General features: G+C 38.3%; 3 protein-coding genes across 3 annotated transcripts; all 3 read left to right on the forward strand.

Moving 5' to 3' along the window:
* The first annotated feature begins 6,249 nt into the window (after window positions 1–6,249).
* On the forward strand, window positions 6,250–10,057 carry LOC101745775 (phospholipase A1 member A). Its single transcript, XM_012693333.4, has 6 exons — window positions 6,250–6,410; window positions 6,987–7,170; window positions 8,022–8,170; window positions 8,599–8,844; window positions 9,180–9,516; window positions 9,878–10,057. The coding sequence occupies exons 1-6, from the start codon at window positions 6,374–6,376 to the stop codon at window positions 9,921–9,923; spliced, it is 999 nt and encodes a 332-aa protein (XP_012548787.2). The 5' UTR covers window positions 6,250–6,373; the 3' UTR covers window positions 9,924–10,057.
* A 681-nt stretch (window positions 10,058–10,738) lies between these two features.
* LOC101745919 (pancreatic triacylglycerol lipase) lies at window positions 10,739–17,771 on the forward strand. The gene is made up of 6 exons (XM_038018610.2): window positions 10,739–10,896; window positions 11,931–12,102; window positions 13,283–13,431; window positions 15,791–16,036; window positions 16,155–16,497; window positions 17,622–17,771. Exons 1-6 carry the CDS (start codon window positions 10,860–10,862, stop codon window positions 17,665–17,667), a joined length of 993 nt encoding a protein of 330 aa, XP_037874538.1. The 5' UTR covers window positions 10,739–10,859; the 3' UTR covers window positions 17,668–17,771.
* A 1,657-nt stretch (window positions 17,772–19,428) lies between these two features.
* LOC101746061 (pancreatic lipase-related protein 2) lies at window positions 19,429–23,194 on the forward strand. Its single transcript, XM_004929573.4, has 6 exons — window positions 19,429–19,569; window positions 20,819–21,005; window positions 21,212–21,360; window positions 21,813–22,058; window positions 22,157–22,493; window positions 23,041–23,194. Exons 1-6 carry the CDS (start codon window positions 19,533–19,535, stop codon window positions 23,084–23,086), a joined length of 1,002 nt encoding a protein of 333 aa, XP_004929630.1. The 5' UTR covers window positions 19,429–19,532; the 3' UTR covers window positions 23,087–23,194.
* The last annotated feature ends 1,584 nt before the right edge of the window (window positions 23,195–24,778 follow it).

A 24,778-nucleotide genomic window follows, 5' to 3' on the forward strand; every position in this document is an offset into this window, starting at 1 on the left:
AAGAATTCTAACTAGTTATCCAACCGAATATGCGTTGTAAGCGCGCTTTTCCATATTCACGGTTTATGTATTCGCGGCACATTTACGGAACATATACCCTACGAATAAGGAGCTTTTACTGTATTAGAAGTAGAAGTGGCTCGTATCGTAAAACGAAAATAATAAACGCGACTTCAAACTGTAAGAACAGTTGAAGAGTATTTTTTATAAAACGTTAGGCTAATTAAACGGAAGGTTCTTATCATGTTCGTACAAAGCACTTTGTTTGATAGCCTTTTCCAATTTACTGGCAGCGATCAATAAAGGTGTATGAACGAATCTTTATGCAAAATATCTTCGACACTGTATTAATTATTTTTTTCCTGCCTTGAGAGGCTATTTCAGCTTCACCCTAACGTGTGTAGGTGAGCTCACGGGGCCAAACCGGAATGTTGTTAACCCTGACCCTAGCAATAGCAGTGCTTCGCAGAATCTACCACCGGATCGGAAACGCGACCCACTGAGAAGATCCGGCGAGAAACACAGTGGGCTGTGTCTATGTGTGAAAAGTTTCGAAGTCCCTAAAAGTCTCTATGGCACGTTGCAATGGATATACTACTGGAGATAGAACTCTAGGAGGGTTGGCGTCAAGCAGACCCGCCGGTCGTAAGACTCACGGCCAAATCCCTGCGCGCTGAGAGGACGCGCTGCACCGACACCATATAATATAGGATAAGGGCAAGAAGAAGTTCGTTTGACAAGTTTCAGACCCTACTGTTCTATGGGCGTCAACAAGTGACTCTAAACGTTACCTACCTGCGGATCGGAGAAGTCCAAATCAAATTTGGAGTAAAATTTAAGAACCTCATTGTGCTATAATATATTCCTTAGAAATTCCGGGTGGATTTTGATAATGGTAACAATTGCCCGTCTCTAAGTATGGTACAGATGATCATGACGATAGAATGAGAGAGCAAATTATGCGTAATGCAACGCTACACGCTCCCTTGGTACATATGTCCCGGGATTCAGAAATTCAGCAGTGTGGTTGCGCAGTGGTTTTAATCAGTGATGAACATTTGAAATCACTGAAATTGGTTACATTAAATTGTATCTTATCTGAATTATTAATTGATTGTACTTGTAAGGCGATTACCAATCAAAAATACATATAAATCAGTGATTACTGACATTGATTGATCCTGTAATAATGGGACTTATATGAAATTAGCTCGGTAACAGAAAAAAATGCTTATGTGATGCGTAAAATGAATTGACTAAGTCGCAGAACAACTGTTTAACTATCGTTGTAGGTAGGCGAGCATTACACCCACTTGTTGGTAAGTAGTCTCAACATGGACTTCAGCATTGCTAGGGCTACATGTGGTCTACTACTGGCAACCGCAAACATCTCATATCCTATCAATATCTTGATTGATCTTCTATTTGTTGTCTATTTTAGGCGCATTGGCGATCCATAAATCATCTAATTATAGCCTATGAATTGTTTTTCTAGTTTCTTATTCGAAGCTCTGCAAATTCCAATAGGCCCTACTTTATAGTAGTTGGAACTGTCCCAAAGGCTCCTAAAGGCTAATAAAAAGGATGTCAACACACACAGGAGCTTACTAATCAGATGAATGAGTAAGAGTATATGTATTCTAATTAATCAACGTATAATCTATGACTAATTTCAGCAAGGCAACAACAATTCAAGAAAAAAAAAACATGTTGTTTTCGCTCTTTTAATCTAGTTATCTACATGACATCGAACGGAAATTTTTCAACATACTTTTAATATAAATTGTGCTTCATCATGAACAGTTTGTATGCGATCCCATCTACAATTCTGATGAAATTTGTCAACGTTACCCGTTTACCATTCCTGATTGCTGTATTAATTCCTGAATTCTGATCACAAAGCAAACCATGGAGGACAACTACTGTTTACTTGCTGATTTCTGTATTATCCTGTTATATTATACGTTAAATAAAATCGAAACGATTCCAATAGACTATGTTTCGTTGTTGAGAGTACTCGGGTATCTCTAATGGATATCTTTTTATTCCATCGAAGGCTTTGATAGCACTGATACTAAAACGCTCTGTAGAATTCATCAGGATTCTATATTTAGGCGGTACCTCCTTGAGACGTTGCTCGAAACAACATCGAAGGTTTCGTTAAGGAGACATTAAATACGCAGGAATTAAACAACCAAATTTCATTATTAGATAACAGTAAAAGCATTGAAATCGTCGTCGTGGAAAAATATTTTTCGTACTTTATAAGTATGTACAAAGCTAAAGTAAATACTCTTCGGTTGTATTGTTTGTATCTAGTTGATTTTGATACCATTAAAGAGATAACAAATAATAACAGTAGAAATATGAGTGAAAATGGCCTCCCGCTATTTTCCTATTATTCTCTGTGTTCGAAAAAGACTGAAGTAATTGGATACATTTTGAAGCCTAATTAGAAAAAAAAGGGAAAAATGCTATCAATATATATATCGCAATTTTTTTGATAACGTTTATGTACTTAATGCGTTGTCAGTAGCAGAGACTTAGCTCAAAATTTTTCAGCCTGGGATGAAGCTCGTTTTAATCGGGGCTTATACAGATAAAATCGACGCCACTTTTGAAGAGGCGGACTAAGATTAGCCCTTTGGTAGTAACGATATAACTGAAGACGAAGGAGTTGATCAGAAAACAGCTATGATCCATGAAAAAGTCTGGATATACAAAGGAGTTCAATATTAGAGAACGTAAACCGGACCTGTAGCTGCCAAACGTCGTAGTTAAGATACTCGTCAGCGAAGAGACCTAGAACTTTACTGGTTGTAGGACCTCTTGAGAGTCCGCGCGGATAGTTACCACCACCCTGCTTATTTCTGCCGTGAAGCAGTAATGCGTTTCGGTTTGAAGGGTGGGGCAGCCGTTGTAACTACTTACCTGAGACCTTAGAACTTATGTCTCAAGGTGGATGGCGCATTTACGTTGTAGATGTATATGGGCTCCAGTAACCACTTAACACCAGGTGGGCTGTGAGCTCGTCCAACCTTCTAAGCAATAAAAAAATAAAAAAGAAGGCGATATTCGTCTTCTACGAGTATACTATCACACAAAAGGAGAAGACGGAACAAAAGAAGGTGAGCTCTTCCCTTTCCACATCGAACCGTCGCCGCCAAGCCGAGGGCAGGAGAAGAGTGTCTTCGTCCAGCTCAGGTCCTTGTACAAGGCATCTTCCACCCCGATGAAGATCGTGGAGTAACTTGAGGAGGAGTCGAGGGGCGCAGCGCGCCATCGTCACTCTAGCGTATCACACTTTATTGATTAACAATATGGGTGTTGGTTTTATAATGGTACTGCCAAATATGCTGTTTATTTAGCCACTCGCCAAATATTGATACGAAAATCTTAATATATCCACCAAATAGACCTCCCTTTGCATCCTTCGACTATTATTGGTTCGGTTTCTTCAGAATTTTCAACTGGTATTAGATTAACATCAAGAGACAACTCTCATAATAACATGTGGCAGATTTTTAATCAAAGCCATTTTGCGAATGCTTTAGCTGTATTGAAAAAAGTACATTCATAAAAATTTATGGTGTTATAAACGCATCCCATACTTGTTTTTATCAGTATATGTATATCAAACAATACACAGCTGGTTAATTATATACTACTAAATGTATATTAACTGTATATTAATTAAAATATGACATTAAAATTAATAACATAACATAACATATAATTAAAAATGTTGATTTGTGTATAGGTTTCAATATCTGATTTATCATTACGTAGAAAACAACTTAATAAATATCTACTGATAGGAATCTTTTTATAGAAATCGAACAAAAAGAAATACAAACATGTTCCTAATGAGATTGCAAATACATTTTTATGTTTTCTCATATAATTATGGTGTATTTGCGTAAACAGATAATATTTGTTTTGATGTCAGTATCATTGAGAAATATAAAGGAAATATATTTAACTTCGTTACTCATTTATTTAAATTGCGGATTTATTTTTAAATTAACAAAGTTACCCAAATCGTACTATCTTCAAGGAATAATAGCATTTACTATTTTAAAGTTTTTCATTCGTTTAAGTTAAAATACGTGAATTGTTTGCTATTTTCTCTTTCTTTCTCCCAAATTTTTTTCCCTGTTTTTCTATGGTCCGATTCTGAGGTTATGCTCAAAATTACAATTTATGAGGAAGTTGGTTAAAATTTATTTCAAAACCCCCACCCGAACCGACATTACCACAAGCAGTTCGCGTATCTCAAAGAGTGTTTCGAGTTCCTATGTGATACGCATAATTTTGCCCTAAGATCATCGAATGTCGAGGCGATTGGCCAACCCCACGTGGGGACTACGGACCGTCGAGGCGGTTTACCCGGTTTTTGATGACTGGGTGAATCGTGGCGAAGGACGTCTCACCTTTCGTCTGGTGCAGGTGCTGACTGGGCACGGATGCTTCGGGAAGGACCTGCACCGGATAGGGGCTGAGCCGACGACGAGGTATCACCACTGTGGACACGACCTGGACACGGCGAAACATACGCTCGCTGTCTGCTCCGCTTGGGAGGTGCAGCGCCGTGTCCTGATCGCAAAGATAGGACCTGACTTGTCGTGGCTGGCGTCGATGCTTGGCGGCGATGAGTCCTGGAAGTCCTGAGTATGCCCCACTTCTGCGAGTGCACCATCTCGCAGAAGGAGGCAGCGAGGCGAGTGAGGCAAAGCTCTCCTCACTACGCAGAAACCCGCCGCCGCCGAGCAGGGGGTCGGGACCGGGGTCGTATCCGTGACCTGGCCCCCTAAGAGCTTGGGGTCCCACCCTTTTGTGCGGGGAGCGACGCAGACGTAGGGCGGCGTGCTTTGCACACTCACTCGCAGTATGAAGCCGGGTGATGGTAGACCGCGTTACCCCGACCGCTCCGGGGGAAGGTTTAGCGCGGCGCCATCAAGCCGGACTCTCGGCCCGCTGACCGAGGGAACCGGTGGTCGTGTCGCCGGCGGCCGCCGGTCCGGCGTCTGTGGCGGACGGCGGGATGGATGTGATATGCTCTGCGTAAGCCCTGTCCCGCCGTCTCAATAGCTCCGACTGGGTTCCCGCCCGGTTCGGGGTATAGCACCGGCTGTGAGCGGAGTTTTTAGTGAGGTTCAACTCCCACATATAATACGATACGGGATGCGGCGATTTTCGCCTGTGGAAAAAAAAATCGTTTGTTGATCAATCCAACTCCATCACACAATCACGAAATACACACGCGAGGTAAAAACTATATGTTCAAATTTGTTCTACTCGTACTCGCAGATAAATCTCAAGTAATGCAATATAATAAAATCCATTGTTTTATAAAATACTTCCGAAACCAATAAAAAACGAATGTTCTAAAAATCTCTCAATTTCTAGCGCGAGCGAGAAAACTTTAGGTGATTTAAATAATATATTGGCATAAGTTCAACTCGTGCGCCATTCGTTGTTTGAAAAATTTGATTTTGAAAAGGAATTTGTCTTTAGCTAGGTTCTTTGAAATATTCTGATCGGATTTAGATTGTTTGTTTACGCATTAATTGTGTATTGGCAATGCCTCAAACTGTCCCTAAAAAAATTATTTTTATTAGTAATTTTGCAATAATGACCCATACACATTTCAAATAATTTGCTGTCTAATATAATGTTAGCTCACAATGGTCCTCATCAAAAGCTTCAAGGTCACCCAAAGAGAAATAGAAAAGGCTATGATCAGATTTTCCCTGCGAGATAAAAAAAGGAAGGGGTAAATTCGCAGAAGAACCATGATAATCGACAAAGCCCAAAGATTACGAGGTTGAAATAGCAGTGAGAAGGACACATTGCACGTAAAACACATGCCCACTGGCGAGGTAAAACACATGCCCACTGGCGAGTTCTCAAGTGTCGATTGCGTACTGGAAACTCATGAACCTCTTCCGACGTAGCATTGATAGGCCTTCCACAAGGTAGATCAACGGGAAACCACACACACGGGCACTTGGCAAAGCTTGGACATAAGTCCAGCACTAGACGCCTATAGGTGAAAGACAGCATTTCATGAATAATTATTGGATGTCAGATTTGTTTTATTACATAACACTAAGTTCGTGCACAGCCCAGTAGCGAGTTAAAGATAACGAATGCATATTTCATAACTTTAGATTAAGGAAAATAATTTTCGCATAATAACAAAATTATCAGCACCCAAAAAATATCGCCGAATATCTAAATACTGCTTATTGTTTCCAAAATTAATTTTCATTCACAAATGATAATGCTTATCATACCGTTATTTTGAATAAATACCGAATATTTATTCAATCAGTCTGAGTATATTCCGAAATCCAATTGAAAGTGTAGCATGAAAAATTTTGTAGTCGTTTTACTGGCCAGCGCAGGTATGTGAATATCATGGAATTTAAGATTTTTTTGCTATGACAGGCAAGTGACCATACGTATCGCTTGATGGTACACGGTTACCTAAACCCATGAATGCCCAATATCAGAGAAATAGCTGAACCGATCTTTATATATTTAGAACAATAACTGAACCTCTTTTTAAGAATGACATATCGTAGCGTTAAGCAAATACCTCCTCGGTATTTACAGAATACGATATGGTACGTGGCAAAAAATATTTCTGGAAACAGAATGTGAATAGAGCGCTCTAGTTCCAGGTAACTCTGGTCCGCTGGCACGTGGTATGTAGTCAGCAGCATAATTTCGAAAAAAAAAACATTTAAACTAGAATATCATTCTAAGATTTAGATTCATTACATGTATTAGACATTTTATTTAATGAGTCATAGTTTGAATAAATTTTTTTTTGTGGATTTTCAAACTTTTAAAATTGAAAACACTAAATTACATCAATGGCAGCCAAACAAGATGAACAAAGCCGGTGACAATTACTGCAGATAACACTTCGACAGCAAAGGTTTAAAAAAATAGCTAAATATCTTTTATTCTTCAAGCATATCTTGCTGTTGCGGTGCCTATGCAGGAAGAACCGTTACAGAGAGGCGAGTATCCACGTTATATGGATATCCCTGATGATGAAGGCAATCTTCACAAAGTAGATCTTGAAGCCGAACCTGACTACGACCTGCTGGATAAGGTGAACAGGAATAATGCCAATCAATATTTTCTTTTTACAAGGTAGTTATGAAATTGTGTATGTTAATCATGTATTTCATTTTCCAAGATATTGCTACTGTGTACATAGTCAATGACCCATCTAATGAGTGATTAACCCTAGCTGAACTCAAAAACTAACCATTAGCTTTCCCTTACTTTGACTTCGCACTAGGATATGAATTCTGGACATTCTTCTTAATGACTCACATGACACCGCGTTTGCAAATACTAAAAAATACTTAAACATGAAGTCCAAACTTCTGGTTGCTAAAGTAAAGACTATGATTATTAGATAGCATGTGTATAATCATATCAACAGTAATTACACTTTGTAAATTTAGCTGCGTTGACCTTTCTTTCTTTCTTTCTTTCTTTCTTTCTTTCTTTCTTTCTTTCTTTCTTTCTTTCTTTCTTTCTTTCTTTCTTTCTTTCTTTCTTTCTTTCTTTCTTTCTTTCTTTCTTTCTTTCTTTCTTTCTTTCTTTCTTTCTTTCTTTCTTTCTTTCTTTCTTTCTTTCTTTCTTTCTTTCTTTCTTTCTTTCTTTCTTTCTTTCTTTCTTTCTTTCTTTCTTTCTTTCTTTCTTTCTTTCTTTCTTTCTTTCTTTCTTTCTTTCTTTCTTTCTTTCTTTCTTTCTTTCTTTCTTTCTTTCTTTCTTTCTTTCTTTCTTTCTTTCTTTCTTTCTTTCTTTCTTTCTTTCTTTCTTTCTTTCTTTCTTTCTTTCTTTCTTTCTTTCTTTCTTTCGTTTTGTAATTTGGTTTTATTTTGTTTTCTTTAAGACCTTAATTTAGAATCTGAATGGGATTATTCTAGAACAATTAGGTTTAAGAGATTAAATTATATGAATAATGTAATGTGATATGAACTTTTTTTAAGGCGCAACGCACGAGCTAGCCAAACTTTGGTAATGAATAATGCCAACTCAATCACTAACTCGAACTTCAACGCCAACAACCCTACTGTTGTGATTGTTCACGGTTGGCTCAGCACACGGAATACCGAACCCAATCCTACTATTAGGAACGGTAATTATAAATCCATATTAATAAAACATAAAATAAAAATGGCGTTCATTAGTATGGGCATCACTTGAGAACAATAGGTGGAACGATTTGGATATTTTTATAAATATCGGAAAGAGTTGTAAGGGAAAAGCGAAAAATTGTCAAAACTGCAATAAATCTAAATGAAATTTTAATGAAACAAGTAGTTCTGATATACTATTATAACATTAGCTCTAATCTAGCGGTTAACTTCCTACTTCCTCAAGCGATCTACTTCATCAATACCACCCCATACAATATTTGAAATGAGATTTGATCACCTTGTACGTCGACGGTATGATATGATTTGGGTAAACTTGTTCTTGTAACTCTTATTAGTTTCCTACAACACGAAAAAAAATCCCTGAACTCATTAAAATACTGATCCCGTTTTTTGTATATATTCACAGCATTCCTGAACAAAGCCGACGTGAACATAATTTCTGTCGACTGGAGCTATCTTTCTCGGTCAGACTATACCACAGCAGTAAGGGGAGTACCGGGTGTCGGCCGAGCTGTTGGGCAGTTCTTAACCTTCCTTAACCAAGCTACTGGTGCTGCTTTCTCCAACATGCACTTGGCTGGTTTCAGTTTAGGTGCTCATGTCGTTGGAAACGCAGGTCGTGAATTAGGCGGAAGGGTTGCTCGCATCACAGGTACCTTTTTCTCCTTCTCCTTTATATATTTTGTAATTAAAATAAAGAAAGAACTAAAGCCATTTTTACTGGTGTCACGACCTCTTGTGAGTCCACACGGGTAGGTACCACCGCCCTGCCTATTTCTACCGTGAAGCAGTAATGCGTTTCGGTTTGAAGGGCGGGGCAGCCGTTGTAACTATACTGAGACCTTAGAACGTATATCTCAAGGTGGGTTGCGCAATTACGTTGTGGATGTCTATGGGCTCCAGTGACCACTTAACACCAGGTGGACTGTGAGCTCGCCCACCCATCTAAGCAATAAAAATCAATAAATAAAATTTGCTTGATTTCAGGGTTGGATCCCGCCGGACCTCTATGGAATACCAACTCGAACCGTCTTAGGCCAGGAGACGGAGTTTACGTTGAGGCTATTCACACTGACGGTAGCACCAGTGGTCTTGGGATTGGATCTGCTATTGCTCGTACTGATTTCTTCCCCAATGGCGGCAACTCACAGCCCGGCTGCTCCACTAGCCTGTGTAACCACAATCGAGCTTGGGAATTATTTGCTGCTACGGTTACATACAACCACTTGGTCGGCACTCAATGCAACAATATGGCACAAGTTACGGCTAACACTTGCCGTGGAGGACGCCTTAACATGGGCAATGACAATTTAAGGAAAACTGGGTCAGTACCAAATTCCAATTTCATAAATGGAAATATTTATTTTTATTCACGACTAGCTGACCCGACAGACTTCGTAGTGCCTCAATCGATAAATAAAAGATCTAAACTTTTGTATAAAATAAACTTAAAACAAACAAAAGGAATCCGTCCGACGGGGGATTTTTATTTAATTCCGAGCATTTTCATATTTATCTACCTTTTAAACCCTCTCTGGACTTCCACAAATAATTCAAGATCAAATTAGCCAAATCAGTCGAGCCGTTCTCGAGTTTTAGCGAGACTAACGAACAGCAATTCATTTTTATTATATTTACGATTACGATAAATATCACAATTTAACAAATTTTCATGATTGTTTCAGATCCGGCATATACCGACTTAACACTGCTAGAAGATACCCATACTAAAATCATCGACCGACTTAAGAATCAGAGGACCATCAAGAAAATGAATTATTCCGCCACAAAGAATCACTCAATTATTCTCATCTCCAAATAATTTCAACTGAACTCAACTTGATAATAAAAAAAATGAAACTAAATTTGTTCTTTAATTATTCCTTCAACAAACCATCAACTTACATGTGAATTACGGAATTACTGACTGAAATCACAGAAAAATATTACAATAAATATTTAATTACAATATTTGCATTAAATCTAAATACATATTCTCTATGTACGTCTCTATATATGTCTCTATGTATGTATATTTAAATAATAATTATATGCAAATATGTGTTATAGTATTGGTATCATCATAATAAATATAACAATAATAAAATTACATGATATTGAATAAACACTTCGCCGGCTTATTGCTATCGTTGAAACAGTATTGTTCTAACTGTGATACATATTAATGGATGTAATCTACAGTAGAAATCTCCAAATTTGTATGCAAGCGTGTATTTATGGTTTTTTTTTTTGGATTAGTCATGTACATTTTTGTATATTGTATTAAAACCGATTATAATTTGAAAAGTTAAAAGTCATTGTTCTGTTATATTGTCGACATGATAATTACGTATATACTTTACACCCATCTTCTTATTATACAATACAGCAGCTTAGCAACTCAGCATAAAATAGAGAACAATTAGTGATATCATGCGTCTGTGTGGTAACAAATTTGTAATATGACACATTATCAAATTAAATCATATATCAAAACAATCTCCGTAACAATCTTGGTACTAAGTAGAAAATATGGAAAATATTATACTAAATCACAAAAAATTAACAAGATTAGATTAAATTCTATCGCCAATATCGAAGATAGTCGTCAAATAAATACCTGGTGCTATTAAGTAAAAACTGAATTGACCTCAAATAGCATACGTTATGCGGAGCCCTTTGGCTTTCCTGTTGATAGTTGCGGGTATGTTATTTTAATAATTAATTAATCTTCAACGCAATTAGGTTTACGAGATCACAGATTTTGGGAAAATTTGCTACTTACCAACCATTATATACAAATCATGATCACGGATACTATTCATAACAATATAATTTCAAATGAAAAACGGGAGACAATTTGATGGAAACTACTAGAGAAATAAGAGACATTAAAAATATATATATAAAAAAGATTATGTAATAAATGTTTTAAAACATTTTTTTCCAAATAATACTTATTTTATTTATTTCTACCTGTGTTTTTGGTTGAAACATTAAAGTTTATAAATAAATATATTATTATGTAGATACATCATTACTACAGCATAAGTAAAAAGTAACAAGGGAATCTTCTCTGAGACGAACTTGATAATAAAATATTGACTTTGTTTAATTCCTTCACATAGTGAGTTCCAAGTCAAGACGGCATTGGCTCGCTAAGCTGATTGATGCTCATTCCGGAGATAAAGACTGAGCTGGTTCGTTGAACCAAGATAGATAGTTAATGAATTGCTCTGCGTTTTTTATTTTTATTGCTTAGATGTGTTAAGTGGTTACCGGAGCCCATAGACACCCACAACGTAAATGTGCCGCCCACCTTGAGATATAAGTTCTAAGGTCTCAGTATACTTATAGTTACAATGGCTGCCCCACCCTTCAAACCGAAACGCATTACTGCTTCACGGCAGAAATAGGCGGGGTGGTGGTATATACCCGTGCGGATTAGGTCCTACCACCAGTAATAACGCAAATTATTTTGCGGATTAGATTTTTATTACACTATATTATTCCTTCACCGTGGAAGTCGTGAACATTTGTTAAGTACCTACGTATTTCATTAGAAAAATTGGTCGGATTCGGACACCGTTGCATCGCTCGATACGAATGGACTGGACGTCTTATCTTTTAGGCCACGATGACTTCTCAGCTCACTCGTTGTTGTTACTCGTAGTTGTTGTGAAAGTTACAGTTATGTTACAGTTACGAAAGTTACAAGTCATGTGGGCATTGTTACAGTTGCCTCTGCGGTGCCCGTACCGCAGGAGGAGGCGAAATACTCCCGTTACATTCAGTTCCCGGACGGAGACGGTATACTACAAAATGTCGATCTCGAAGCCAAACCCAACATGCAACTGCTCAACGAAGTTGAGAGAAATCCTGCTAATAACATCTACTTATTGTACACAAGGTGTGTTCATTATAACTATCATATTTATTGCTATGATTAGGTAAAAAGACCCAAGTCAATCGAAAGGCATTTGGATGAAATTCTTTGGTTTTATTCTAATACTGCTTGAAATTTTAAATGAGAATGAAATTAGTGTAATTTAGAACAGTAGCCAGTTGAGTGTCAACGAGTGTAATGACAGATAGAATTTGCATTGTTCCCTTCTCTGCATTTCTTGTACCCTAGAGGAGCGTTTGTCAGGATAATTCCGTCTGAAAAATATCAGAACCATTAAAAAATTGTTATTATTAGTGTTAATTCAGAATACTCTATTCTGTTTCTTGGTAAACAAGACCATTTCGTTTTAAATTAAACCTACTTTTATGGTTTAAACTCGGTTTATTATTTTAATTTTATTGATTCCAAACTTTAAAATCATCTTCAGTTTTCGTAATTACGAAAGATTTACGAATATTATTACACGTCATTTCAGATCCTCCTGATCCATTAATTGTGTTTTTGGGTACCTCAAGCACCGATTACCGATTACTCGACGAGTAAATTAACCCATAGACACAGCCCACTGGGTTTCTCGCCGGATCTTCTCAGTGGGTCGCCTTTCCGATCCGGTGGTAGATTCTGCGAAGCACTGCTCTTTCTAGTGTTAATGTTAGCAACGGTGTCAGATTTGAGCCTCATAAGCTTACTTACTTGTTAAGGTTACGCTGAAATGGCCATTCAAGGCCATCAGCTTAAGTAGAAAAAAAGCTTATTACTTTATATTCTTGGCGTTTTTTATGATGTTCCTAAAATTCTTTGACACTAGAAGTTGATACTGCTATTCAAATTATTATTTAAATATGGGCTAGTGCTTAAGATCTTCCTTCTATTAACAACAACGGTTTGAATATCCTTAAAACAGAAACCTTTGAAACAATTGTGAAGCTTGCCACTCGTCTAATCTACATACATAAAAATGAATTGCTGTTCGTTAGTCTCGCTAAAACTCGAGAACGGCTGGACCGATTTGGCTAGTTTTGGTCTTGAATTATTTGTGGAAGTCCAGAGAAGGCTTAAAAGGTAGATAAATGTGAAAATGCTCGGAATTAAATAAAGTTTAGGTCTTTTATTAATCGATTGAGGCACTACGAAGTCTGCCGGGTCAGCTAGTAGCTAATAAAAATCATTTACCATTTTTTAGACGTAATCCGACTTCACCGCAAACCTTGGTAATGAACAATGCAAATTCAATTACTTCATCTAACTTTAACCGTAACGTACCAACCGTGGTCGTCGCCCATGGATGGCTCAGCAACCAGAAGACTAAACTGAACGGTGTCCTTCGTGACGGTAAGTTCGAGTATATCACTATATAGTATAAAACAAAGTCGCTTTCTCGTCCCTATATCCCTAAGTATGCTTAAATCTTTAAAACTATGCAACGGATTTTGATGCGGTTTTTTTAATAGATAGAGTGACTGAAGAGGAAGGTTTATATGTATAATAGCATCCATTAAATAGTGGATAAATCAATATAAATTACAGTTTCCGAAGCGAAGTGAGGGCGGCGCTAGTGATTAATATTATTGAAATCAAAAGGCCTCGTAAAGAATCTTATGAAATTTGATATGTTGATGAAATAATTGAACCTGACTTAGTTTTGAACAAAAAGGCCAAATTTTTCATGAATATTGAGAAAGGATGACTGGCCTTTTTTCTTTTATGTCAGCATTGGTTTCATTTGTGTGAACTAAGTGAATATCAACTTCTTCTTCTTCTTACCCTTATCTGACCATGTGGGGTATAAGCCAAGTAAAATCAAACTTCATTATTTAACTTAAGAATGGTTTTTGTTTCAAATGATTATTATAATTTGAGAAGGTAATTATGCGCTCTAAAATCAAAATCAGTTCTATACAACCAATCAGATTTTATTTTATTTGATTATGTTCGCATACAATGAGGTCACGTATCGCATTACAATATAATTAATAATGCGTAATTGTATTTTGCAAAACTCCTTAAAATTATCGAAGTTTGTTTTATCTAATTATGATTAAAAGTCAATGCCGATTTACGTCAGTAAATTAATCAAGATACTTTCGAACGAAATACCTAATTATGTTATAGCGTCGTGAACTGATGTTATGTGGCGAAAATATCGATTCCTATCTTAACCCTAGAACTCTTAACTCTAGAAAGTAAATAATTCGAAATAACGGCCATCTCACTCCAACAACCATTTGTATGAGTTCTTTAAAATAATATATAGGGAATGCTCTGAGGAATTGTTCGAGATGATACCGGCATTTCGCTTTTACCATCGCACCGCCCGCCACCGGAGTGGAGTTCATCCATACTACCTGGAGCCACTGCGGTCATCCACAGTGCGTTTCCAGAGGTCTTTTTTGTCACGTACTATCCAGCTATGGAATGAGCTCCCCTCCACGGTGTTTCCCAAGCGCTATGACATGTCCTTCTTCAAACGAGGCTTGTGGAGCCTCTGCCCCTAGCATTGCTGAAGTCCATGGGCGACGGTAACCACTCACCATCAGGTGGGCCGTATGCTCATCTGCCTACAAGAGCAATAAAAATAAAAAATAAAAAATTGTCGGTTATCATGGTTCTTCTGCGAATCTACCCATTCCTTTTTTTTTATCTCGCAGGGAAAATCTGATCATAGCCTTTTCTATTTCTCTTTGGGTGACCTTGAAGCTTTTGATGAGGACCATTGTGAGCTAACATAATATTAGACAGCAAATTATTTGAAATGTGTGTGGGTCATTATTGCAAAATTACTAATAAAAAGTATAGTTATCTAGTAGTGCTAGTGTCCACGAATATGGAATTACAACATGCCCTGTCAATAATGAAAAATTCAAATTACACTACAACAAAAAATATTTAAAAGACCTTAATTTGAAATCAGTATTAATAATTTGACCAGCCACTTTATGTTAGATCCAAAAAAGGTATACTTCAGTTGTAACTTAATTTGCTTTATATTTTTTCCGCTTAGATGGGTGAACGAATTCACGACCTGGTGTTAAGTGGTTACCGGAGCCCATACATATCTACAACATACTAGTGGTCCCGCAGTAGGCGAAATTCGACTATAATTAATTGCACTTATAAGTTTGAACATTATTATGGTTCCATTGTCAAATACTATTATACTTCTACGATCACAGATTTCGCCAAGACTACACTATAGGCAAATAATATTAAAGATAAATAATATTATTAACCTATTCTCGATTAGACCACAGACTTAAGCAATAGCAAAAGTATGACAATAAACAAAGAGTATATTTATGTGGGTGTTTGTGTGTCTTAAACTTAGTAATGTGTGTAATGTTTTTTGTTATTGATTTAATGTAATATTAATGCATATTTTTTTTTAAATATTAGCATTCTGCACTACTTCCCTATATTCTTTATAAGTGTGTGAAATTTCATACTCCTCCGTCTGTGTAATTTTCGTAAAAAGGGGTACTAAGTTTTAGCTTCACCCACCTTGAGACAAGAGTTCTAAGGTCTCAGTTTTAACTGAACAACAGCTGCTCTACCTTCAAACCGAAACGCATTACTGCTTCACTGCAGACATAGGCAGGGCGGTGGTACCTACTCGTGTGGACTCACAAGACGTTACCTACCGTTTACCTTAATAAAAGTGCTCACAAAAAGCATTTCCCTTTTTCAATTCCAGTATATCTAAAGAAAAGTAACGTCAATGTCATCATATTGGACTGGCGGAGGCTTGCAATCAGCGATTATGTAACTGCTGTGAGAGGCGTTCCTGCTGTCGGCAGGGGTTTGGGACAGTTCTTGGATTTTGTTAATCGTATTACTGGCGCTCCTTTCAATTCTATGCACCTGATTGGATTCAGCTTGGGAGCTCACTTAGTCGCCAATGCTGGAAGGGAGCTAAGAGGGCGCGTTGCACGTGTCACTGGTATGAATTTCATTACAACTAACAGTTAATAAAAATATCAACAGCTTCGATGTATGAGTAACATGAAGAGCTTTTTGTCGTGTGCATAATGTAATGGCCTCTTACAAATTTTTAATAGGTTTAGATCCAGCTGGTCCACTGTGGAACAGAAATTCTGGTCGTATAGCACCTACTGATGGTGTCTACGTGGAAGCTATCCATACTGACGGTGGTTATATAATCGGTGGTCTCGGCATTGGTGCCGCTGTTGCAAATGCTGACTTCTTTCCCAATGGCGGTGTTTCACAACCCGGATGCTTGCTCAACGTCTGCAACCACAATCGTGCATGGGAATACTTCTCTGCAACGGTATCCTATAATCATTTAGTTGGAAATCAATGTGACAACACCAATCAAATCTCTTCAAACAATTGCCGTGGTAGACAGTTCCATATGGGCAATGATGACTTGAGGAAATTCGGGTGAGATATAATTATTTGTTATGTTTTTCATTATGTGTTCGTAGTTTGAGTGATGGCCGGTAGTGTATACCAGTACCCATCCACACATAGAGACTTGAGGTCGAACTCTCCGTTATTGTATAACTGGTGTCTCGCTCTTCAAATTAGAAAGCATTTTTCGTTTGGAAGCAATCTCTATCCTTCGCTGCAAAGCCGGGGGCCTAAAAAGAGCTTTAGCCCGCTTCCGACCCGTGTGGCAGACAACTTCCCCCCAATTAAAGTTACGGTGCGACCGAATTGGAGGAGGCTGCGCAATCCGCTACCAGCGCTCTCACGAGTTACATAACAACAGTTTTACTAAACTCAAGCTAAGTTGAAGTTGTTTCGCGTTCTGACGCGACAAGCTAGGTCTAGTCCAGCGGGGTATTTCGCGATACCAGCGGCATCTCCCGGGATAGTTTGACCTTGGCTGCTATACCGGTACGCTATATCAGCTTGACCACCGGCCCTGAAAAATGTAACTCTCTGGACTCTGAGGAATGATTTGAGATGATCCTATCATCTCGTTTTTATCATCGCACCGCCCGCCCTGCGGAGTAGAGTTTATCCATGCTACCTGGATCCACTGCATTCATCCACAGTGCGTTTCCAGAGATATATTTGCCACGTACCGTCCGGCTTTGGAATGAGCTCCCCTCCACGCTGTTTCTAGAGCGCTATGACATGTCCTTCTTCAAACGAGGCTTGTGGAGAGTACTTAACGGTAAGCAGGGGCCTGGATCTGCTCCTGGCATTGCTGAAGTCCATGGGCGACGGTAACCACTCACCACCAGGCGAACTGTTTACTCGTCTGCCTACAAGGGCAATAAAAAAATATAAAAAAGCTCTATCGAGTCGATCATATTATTATGTTCTTTTTTATAACTAATGATGTTTATACATTTAGCCCTAAATGTGTTTTTTTTATATTATCAAACCTTTGTTGACGATAAGCGACATGGTGACACCAAATTGTGCAGGCTCCAATTACTACCACCACTACTACTAATATTAGCCTACATGACAGACTGCTGGACATAAGCCTACTGCAAAGCTCGCCACAATATGTTCATTATTTAAAAATATTTGTTTTTATTTCATTACAGAACCGGCTTATACCGAGTGAACACAGGCAGGAGCTATCCATATTAAGCTTTTGTGAACTTAAATACAATATGTAATAATTTTAAGTAATATACATACAAAATGTACTTCTATAAATGTTACCGGATATTAAAATGTTACTCAAAAATATACTAACCACTATTTATTTAATTTTAAACTATTAAACTCATACTCAAAAAAAATAAAAATACCCCGATTCTTTGCGTTTTTAATTAATTAATTAATAGGACATTTTTTTCTAAATTGTGAATCTTGTGTGATTCATGGTGTTTTTGACACATTTTTTTGTTCCCCTAACCCTTATAATATAAAATCAATATGCATTTTTAAAATACTACATATGTATATGACGGATAGGCTGGTTCCATGGTGTTTTTTAAATGATGACGTCAACGTTCCTGACGCCATTCTCTTCATCATTATCATTGCCTTCCATAGTGACAGTAATTAAGACATAGAATCCCTTTTCCAATGAATTCCGTTTATTTCATTTCAAGTGTACAGCGATAACAACAGAAGACTCCGCTCTGTTCGGCTGTTCGAGCCAGAATGTTTTGTGCGACAATAGTCACTCGTATTTATTAGAAAGTGGGGTAGCTTGATCATGAATTCTCTTGAATACAACCTTAAACAGTTGTTGACATACGTAACATTAAGGACTTTTTAATATTAACTATTTTTAGTTAAATAAATAGTGACGTTGCGCCGACATATATATAAAAATGTAAATGTAAATACATATGTATATTTGGGCGAGCTACCTGGTGTCAAAGGGTTACCGGAGACTATCACAACGTAAATACCGTCATCGTCGCTAATACATGATATGTACAGTGGTTGTTCCAACCTTTAAGCCGAATAGACAGTGAGGCTGTACCTATAAGGGCTTAAAATACGACCTAGCAGTAATCAAGCAAATAAAAAATAGGCATGTTCAATTTCTATTTCAAACTGTCATTTCTTCATCGTCAAAGTCAATCGTGAACTTTGTATAAATTGGTTAAGAAGGATCACTATTTGTCAAAAATATTTTTTCTATGTACTAAAGCTCTGAAAAAAGACCCTTCTGCGTACGGCATATATCTGTAAGAAATACTATAGCACCAGTGTGAATTCGCTTCGCGTTTTCCAACATACCAATTTACCAAACTTACAAAACTATTAATATCTGATTGGTACTTGTACATAATTGATTTAAATTATGCAGTTATCTAAGTTATGAACTCTATTATTCATTAAGTTCTTACTTTCACATGGTAATAAAATCACAAGCACGAATTTTAATGTTTTTCGAATGTTTTGGTGCTGTGGCAAGTTCCATCGTCGTGGATAAAATATTAGGAATTGACAAATCTGTATACCCTTCTAGTCCGTTTTTCCAACTATAAGATTGGCCGTAACTGTAGTCCCTTCTGTAGATATCGAGTTGCTTCTGGTAAAAGCTATCATCCGGTGAAGGTAGATGCTTAACAATTCTTTGTGAGCTAATAAACGTAGTTTATGTGTCATAATTTATTCACTTACCATTTTTTGTACTTCATCTGTCAAGTCAATATGGCAAGAAAGAGTTCATCTTTTGCCGGCAATTAGCATAAACATGACAGCCATGGTGAAGTTATTGTCTATATCATGTACCTAACATAAAGCTTACACAGAATTTAATGAAACTTATCGATTATTTTGATGATAACGCAACGGAAAAAATCTTCAATTAAGACATTAAGTACTATTTTTGAAACCAAGCAAACAAATAAGTGAAGTAATTATTTGTTAATATGCATAATCTTATTTAATCACGAATTATAATATAAAGATATGATAAAACATGAATATATAATGGATTAAAAAACATTAACGTAGAGTTTATTCCTAGCATTCACTGAATCTATAACATGAAGTTCATATCGATACTATTGGTCACTTGGACGGGTAAGATTCTGAAAAGTGTATTTATTGTTTGGTTGTCTGAAACTTGTCCTGGTAATGGTGGTAAGACATGTTGTGAAGCCGCACAATTGGGAGTACCATCCATTTTTAGCCCAACTATTGTTTCATGCTTATGAAACATCGATTGTGATTCCTCTAGGCTTCAGCATCATCAGCTCATATTAAACAATAGAATGAAAAATCAATCTATTTTATTTCGATAGAGAAACAAAGAAAAGCTCTACTTTACTATGTGTTGGAAATATTTGTATTTTGCATTGGGAAGCAAAGCATAGGGTGTACCTTCTTATATATATCAGCTGGTATTGCTTGAAACAAGTGAGCCGCTGTTTATCGTAGGACTCTTTTTAAATATCTTCAGATAATGTCACAGCGCTCAGAAAAAACCACGGCTTGATAACAAAACCGGACAGCTCCGATCCAAAAAAAACTCTAAAAATACACTAAAAATGAACTCAATGGTGTCACATTTAATGAACTCTGCTCCAATGCTGGAACGTATCGTAAAATGGAGATGACAAGGTCTCACATCATAGAAAAGACGAGGTTGTCTTAAATCATGGAAATGACGAGATTATCTCATTTCATTACTCTCATACATACATAGACATAGCTGTGGGATTATCGACAATCAGAACGGCTTTTGCCTGTATAAAGTCAAATAGAATGTGTTTGATACATGGGATCTCCGGCCCAAAAATGTAAATAATACTCTAATCAAATTCTAATTGTTCTTTGTGAAGTTATAACTCTTAGTCCGAGTATCATGGCGTGAAGCGTATGGTTTCGCTGTATTGACACTAAAAAACGTGAAAAACACTCGAAATATCAACATTAAATCTCCATACTTTACTTACACTTTAACGGCTGCCTGGTGTAGTGGTAAGTGACATAGTCACTACATAAGGGGGTCGCGGGTTCGAATCCCGCCAAGGGAAGATATTTGTATGATAAATATAAATGTCTTTTCCAGGATTATGGGTGTATATTAAAATATATGTATGAGTATAATTAAAATCTTGCATTTATTTCCGTTATCTGGTACCTGTAACACAAGTTCTTTACGAACTTATTACGGGACCAGTTAACGTGGCGTGATTGTTAGTAAATATTTAATATTTATTTATTTAATACTTTACAAAGGCTACAAAAATAAAATTAGACACACTTATGAATGAAATCTGTCGCCATAGTATTTCTTTGAAAATTTAATATATTCATATTTTTTTAGTTTATCTGGCTGCAGCCGTGCCCGTCCAAGAGGATTCATTTCGTAAAGGAAATTACCCTCGTTACATTGAAATGCCGGACGGTGATGGAAATCTGCACACAGTAGATCTTGAAGCTACACCTGACTATGAACTTCTCGATGAAATAAACAGAAACCCTGCCAACAACCAGTACCTACTCTTCACCAGGTAAGAGAGAAACGGAGCTAGAACTGTCTAGAAAACTTCTTTCTGTTATTAAGCTTCAACTTTTTGAAAATCCAAGTCAGAATTGTCTCTATATTATAAGTACCATATTCACACATATGATTCAATTGTTTTCTTCCATAATTACTCCGTTCCATTTTATTTAAATTAAGTATTAACTCTCAACTAGGATATTCTGTTTCTTTTAGGCGCAATCGTCGTTCCTCCCAAACGTTGACTATCAACAATGCTAACTCCGTAACAAGATCCAACTTCAACGCCAACAACCCAACTGTTGTTATTGCTCATGGCTGGCTCAGCAACCAGAATACTGACATCAATCCGACCATCAGAGATGGTAACTATCTTGGTATTTAGTTCTTAGTCTCCTGATCTAAAAAGCGGCATTAGTATAGTTTCGCGCCACACATTTTTACGCATTAGTAACATTTCTACCCCTTTATGCCGCGAGCCAATTTTGTGTTGCGGATTGAAGAAGAGTGGACAGTCGTTATGCAATTTGATCAACGTTATACCTCGAGGTCAATGGCCAAATCTACGTGGAGATATCTTAGGGATCCAATATTCACTTTGCACAAAGTAGGCCATGAGTTTATTTGCCAATGTAATACAAAAGTAAAATGCATGTGTAGTAAAAAATGGGATATTCTTTATCCTTGAATATGTGAAATTAAATAAAACCGGTACAAAGATACGAGTATTGCTCTAAAGTGCATATTTTTGGCGTAATCCTTAACGAATACTTGAAAAATATATAATACTTAAATAACTTCTTCAATTATTTTTTAGCTTACCTCGGCAAATCTGACGTGAACGTAATTGTTTTGGACTGGAGAAGACTTGCTCTGTCGGACTATGCTACTGCAGCTAGAGGAGTGCCCGCTGTCGGTCGCGGTTTGGGACAATTCTTGACGTTCCTTAATAGAGTAACAGGAGCTCCGTTCAACACCATGCATCTAGTTGGTTTCAGTCTGGGCGCGCATTTAGTTGGCAATGCTGGCCGTGAGCTCGGTGGACGGGTAGCTCGTGTTACCGGTAATTATGACTTAAAATTCCTTGTCTCCTATATGAATTAGTTTGAATAATGTCTTCTGTTATATGGCTAATTTAACACGAATGATTTTCGAGCATAGGTTTGGACCCGGCCGGTCCTCTATGGAACACCAATTCTAATCGCCTTAATGCAAGAGATGGGGTTTACGTTGAGGCAATCCACACCGATGGCAGTACAACTGGTCTTGGCATCGGATCTGCTGTCGCCAACGCCGATTTCTTCCCGAACGGTGGAAACTCTCAGCCTGGTTGTACATTGAGCCTTTGCAACCACAATCGTGCTTGGGAACTATTTGCTTCAACCGTGACCAGAAATCATCTGGTCGGTAACCAGTGCAGCAACATGCTGCAGGTGTCTTCGAACTCGTGCCGCGGAAACCGTCTCAACATGGGAAATGACGACTTGAGAAAGAGCGGGCAAGTTATTTATTTTGAATTAAATAAATGGTTTAGTAATACTTAATGTTACGACTGCTCTGGGGTAGACCGGTATTATAAAATAAAAGAGTGGACTGTATTAATAATACGATAGGTGTAATATTTATAAAAGGTGTAACAAGCAAGTAAGTGTCGCGGGTGGCGTTGCTGCACGAAGTGTCGAAAAAAGGTGTCAAACCGCGACCCCGCGCCGCTGTCCTCCTCCCGACGCCCGCGCATCGCGGTCATCGATGTCCGTGCATCGACACTTAGTACAGTTATTAAATATAGCTTATTATTACAAAGCTTATGTTTGCAAATCTGATTTTTGAAGATGAATTTTATCTGATCTACTACTTACGCAAATCAATATTAGTATAGTAAAACAATAGCGACATGTTCCAGAATCTGTTGAATTTGATGTACTGCAGATGTTTATTATTTCTTAAAATTACTTAAAATGGTCCAATTTTTTTGTATAATATTTAATATTTATAAATATTATGAATTACGCATATGATATTAATATTTTTTTCTGTTTTCTCAGATCCGGACTCTTCAGAGTGAACACAGGCCGGAGATATCCCTTCTAAGCTATAGAATATCGTGAATTTAACTCTCGTTGGTATGCTTATTGTGAATAATAAGCATACCGTCAAATGTCAAAATATTTCGCAAGATTATAGAAAGTAAAACTGTAACAACGTTTTTTTTTAAAATCCTCTCATACATTACATACAAAAAACCATCGCAAATATTCCAACTATCTAGACTTAATTATATGAGCGACTTTATTAAATCATCATAATAAAATCAATCAAAATTTTGTTACTATAGTAACATCCATGGGAACTGGAGACGGAGTCGCTCGCTGCCGACTATCGGTGGCGCAGTGAGCTTCGTGCTCTGGGCGTGGCGCGTCCCTCCAAAAGTGAGCTGCGGGCGCAGAAGGCCCATTCTCGGCGGTCCGTGCTCGAATCGTGGTCGAGGCGGTTGGCCAACCCCACGTGGGGTCTACGGACCGTCGAGGCGGTTTACCCAGTCTTTTATGACTGGGTGAATCGTGGCCGAGGACGCCTCACCTTCCGTTTGGTGCAGGTGCTGACTGGGCACGGATGCTTCGGGAAGTACCTGCACCGGATAGGAGCTGAGCCGACGACGAGGTGCCACCATTGTGGACACGACCTGGACACGGCGGAGCATACGCTCGCTGTCTGCCCCGCTTGGGAGGTGCAGCGCCGTGTCCTTGTCGCAAAGATAGGACCAGACTTGTCGCTGCCTGGTGTCGTAGCGCCGATGCTTGGCGGCGACGAGTCTTGGAAGGCTATGCTCGACTTCTGCGAGTGCACCATCTCACAGAAGGAGGCGGCGGGGCGAGTGAGGCAAAGCTCTCCTCACTACGCAGAAACCCGCCGCCGCCGAGTAGGGGGTCGGGACCGGGGTCCCGTCCATAACCCGGCCCCCTAAGAGCTTCGGGCTCCACCCGCTTTGTGCGGGGAGGAACCTAGGCGTGGGGCGGCGTGGTAGGTCGCGTTCCCCCGACCGCTCCGGGAGAAGGTGTAGCGCGGCGCTATCAATCGGGCTCTTGGCCTGTCGACCGAGGGAACCGGCGGTCATGTTGCTGGCGGCCGCCGGTTCGGCGTCTGGGGGATGGCGGGATGGATGTAATATGCTCTGCGTAAACCCTGTCCCGCCGTCTCAATAGCTCCGACTGGGTTCCCGCCCGGTCCGGGGTAGGGCGCCGGCTGTGAGCGGCAGGAGTTTTTAGTGAGGTTCGACTCCCACATACCCCACCTGCCGTGCGGGTGGAGATCCGGCGATTTTCTACAGTGAAAAAAAAAAAAAATCTTACTAACATACAAGTAAATACTTAGTCTGGCCATAAATACTGTTACAATTAAAATAAACAAAATATTACATTTGAATTTGGAATCTTTCATTTTTATATGATTGCTCATTGAGTTTTCTCATTTTGGCGCCAATACATTGTACAATATTTTGCGATAATAAAATGAAGTGGGGTGATAAAGAGAACCGAATCGCTGTGATTGCATTACACAAAGTAGGTATGGAGCCAAATACAATTTTTAAAACTCTCCATACGCTTGGTATTAGTAAAATGTTTGTGTACCGGGCTATTAATAGGTGCAATGAGACCTCCTCTGTTTGTGACAGAAAAAGATCTGGCCGTCCACGTAGTGTTCGTACGAAAAAGGTGGTCAAAGCAGTAAGGGAAAGAATTCGAAGAAATCCTGTCCGAAAGCAAAAGATTTTATCTCGGGAGA

The sequence above is a fragment of the Bombyx mori genome, chromosome 21 (assembly GCF_030269925.1).
Source record: "Bombyx mori chromosome 21, ASM3026992v2".
NCBI classification, from domain to species: Eukaryota; Metazoa; Arthropoda; class Insecta; order Lepidoptera; family Bombycidae; genus Bombyx; species Bombyx mori.